The sequence below is a fragment of the Diaphorina citri genome, unplaced genomic scaffold (assembly GCF_000475195.1).
Source record: "Diaphorina citri unplaced genomic scaffold, Diaci psyllid genome assembly version 1.1 scaffold625, whole genome shotgun sequence".
Classification (NCBI taxonomy): Eukaryota; Metazoa; Arthropoda; class Insecta; order Hemiptera; family Psyllidae; genus Diaphorina; species Diaphorina citri.
This window is the reverse complement of record NW_007378058.1, coordinates 1-2,492: the sequence shown is the minus strand read 5'-3', so window position 1 is coordinate 2,492 and position 2,492 is coordinate 1. Positions and strand designations below refer to the sequence as shown.

The 2,492-nt window shown below is 38.2% G+C and overlaps 1 protein-coding gene across 1 annotated transcript in view; it reads left to right on the top strand.

Moving 5' to 3' along the window:
• LOC103510631 (probable ATP-dependent RNA helicase DDX28) overlaps positions 1–2,456 on the top strand; it is a gene marked incomplete at its 3' end in the record, with an annotated part of 24,623 nt that extends 22,167 nt beyond the window's left edge. The window contains exon 10 of the mRNA XM_026824636.1: positions 2,295–2,456. Within this exon, the coding sequence (XP_026680437.1) occupies positions 2,295–2,456 (162 nt within the window). The remainder of the gene's footprint in view (positions 1–2,294) is intronic.
• Between the last annotated feature and the right edge of the window lie 36 nt (positions 2,457–2,492).

Sequence of the window (2,492 nt, the reverse complement as noted above, 5' to 3'; positions counted from 1 at the left end):
TGTATGTATGTATGTATGTATGTATGTATGTATGTATGTATGTATGTATGTATGTATGTATGTATGTATGTATGTATGTATGTATGTATGTATGTATGTATGTATGTATGTATGTATGTATGTATGTATGTATGTATGTATGTATGTATGTATGTATGTATGTATGTATGTATGTATGTATGTATGTATGTATGTATGTATGTATGTATGTATGTATGTATGTATGTATGTATGTATGTATGTTGCAAATGTCATTGTAAAAAAACTCCCATTACCTATGTATATTGTGTTTCGATTACCCAATAATCAGCTTAGTCCTTCTCTCAATATACCTACATGTATTAATTTCCCATTCACAGGATACACTGTTACTAAGGAAGAGACAAAACCCATCAAGATTTACTCACTCAATGCATACAACTATCTTCCCATCCACTTACTCCGCACTGATCGAGACAAAGTCAAGAAGAATAAGCTGACTAAAATAATGACTGAGTTAGGAGTGAGTAGGGGTAATATTCATGTTATCCTGAACTGCTTGGAACCAAAGCAGTGCCTTCTGTATGTGGAATCTGCTGCTGGTGAGTCCCAATCTCTCGTCTATTTTTCAGCCACAATTTGAGTTTAAACTTGATTCATTAAACCATTTACCCATTTAAAGTGGTGCACTGGTGCAATATTAAACTGTTGAGATAAAGCACTAATATCCAATTTAACAGTCTGATGGATTAATTTTTACTTGGATTAAACCTAACCAAGGTGAGTCCCAATCTCTCGTCTATTTTTCAGCCACACTTTGAGTTTAAACTTGATTCATTAAACCATTTAAAGTGGTGCATTGGTGCAATATTAAACTGTTGAGATAAAGCACTAATATCCAATTTAACAGTCTGATGGATTAATTTTTACTTGGATTAAACCTAACCACTCTACACTTCATTTTACAGCTAAGGTGTACTGTACCTACATTGCTCAATATTCAGCAAATGATGCATTGTGTTTTACAAACTGGTTGGTTGGTTTCAAATGCTAGAAATTGACTATTAGGTAATTTTTCTTCTTGCATCCCAATATTTTCCGGAGATGTCTTGTGTATTTAGAAGTGCTGAGCACACTAAGAGATGGTCAGCATTCATTTCTGCTTGTTGGGAACACAGAGGACATATAGGGGAATCCTTACATCCTATTCTGTGGAGATGTTGGGCAAGTTTTACAAACTAATATGTAAATAAAATTCTATTGTACATTGCAGAATACTCAGTGAGTGTCCAAGACAAGGTACTGTTCCATATGATTCATCAACTGAACATTTCCATCCCACATCTTCTCCCGGATAGAGCTCATTTCCGTCAGACTCAGTATACAGATCTTCTTGAGAAACATTTGAAGATTCAGTTCTTCAAAACAGCCAACAGTACTATCGGAGCACCAGTACTCATGGAACCTGAGGAGTGGGGGGACTTGTTTGAACAATGTGTCAAACCTCATCAGAATGGTAAGATCTTCCTTTATCATTACTTAATAATAAAAGGTATAGTGGATGGACTATTGTATTTGCTTCGGTGTCTGTCTGTCTGTTCCCATAGAAGGACTTATCCAAACCTGGTCGACCTATAAGTATATCAAATTAAAGGTCTTTTTTACCAGGAACACGTAAGTGGTGGTGCAAATTTTGCCAGAAAACCAAAAAGGCAAAAAAAAAAACTGTTTTTTGGGGGATTTTTTTCCCATTTTTTTTGTCAGCTTCCATGGCGTAGTGGTCACTGCACTCGCCTTGCACGCGGGAGACCCGGGTTCGATTCCCGGCGGGGTCAAGAAATTTGTATCATGCAAATGATTGATCCCGTGACTGGCTGTTGCGGGGCCCACTCAGCCTCGTGAGGAAAATGAGTAGCTATGTAATATAATACGTGATATCTTGCACTGATGTAGCCAGTCGCGGTCTGGATACGACACGGGTAAGATACTAGAGAGATAGAAATACTATTCGATGCTAAAGCGCCTCTTTATTATTAGAGGTTTATTAGAGGGAACTGTAAATGCTAAGGTCTTATCTTCCCGAAATCAAAGGAAGAAAGAAGACAGGATAGGAGAAAGCCAGCCTTTCCGAGAACGAACCTTATCTGTTTCGAATGAAGTTCGTCCCTTGCGGGAATCGAACTCACGAGCTGGTGCTAAACAAGACAGGCGCGGCGCTACCTTCCAGCGAACTAGGTTTTTCCTCCAAGCTATTTTGTTAGCTCCCAGCTAGAACTAAGCGAACTCCAAGCTACTATTTGTTGTTTCTATTTCAGGCACGGCATGTTATCAACTATGATGTACCATACTACATGTCAGATTATATACACAGGGGTGGACGTACAGGCAGACATTCAGCTCATGGTTTGGTTAGAGGAGTCATCACCAGTTTTGTATCCAATAATCCACGCGAAATAGAACTCGTCCAAACTATAGAGGTGAGTACAACAAATGAGAAGAATGCAGACTTATGT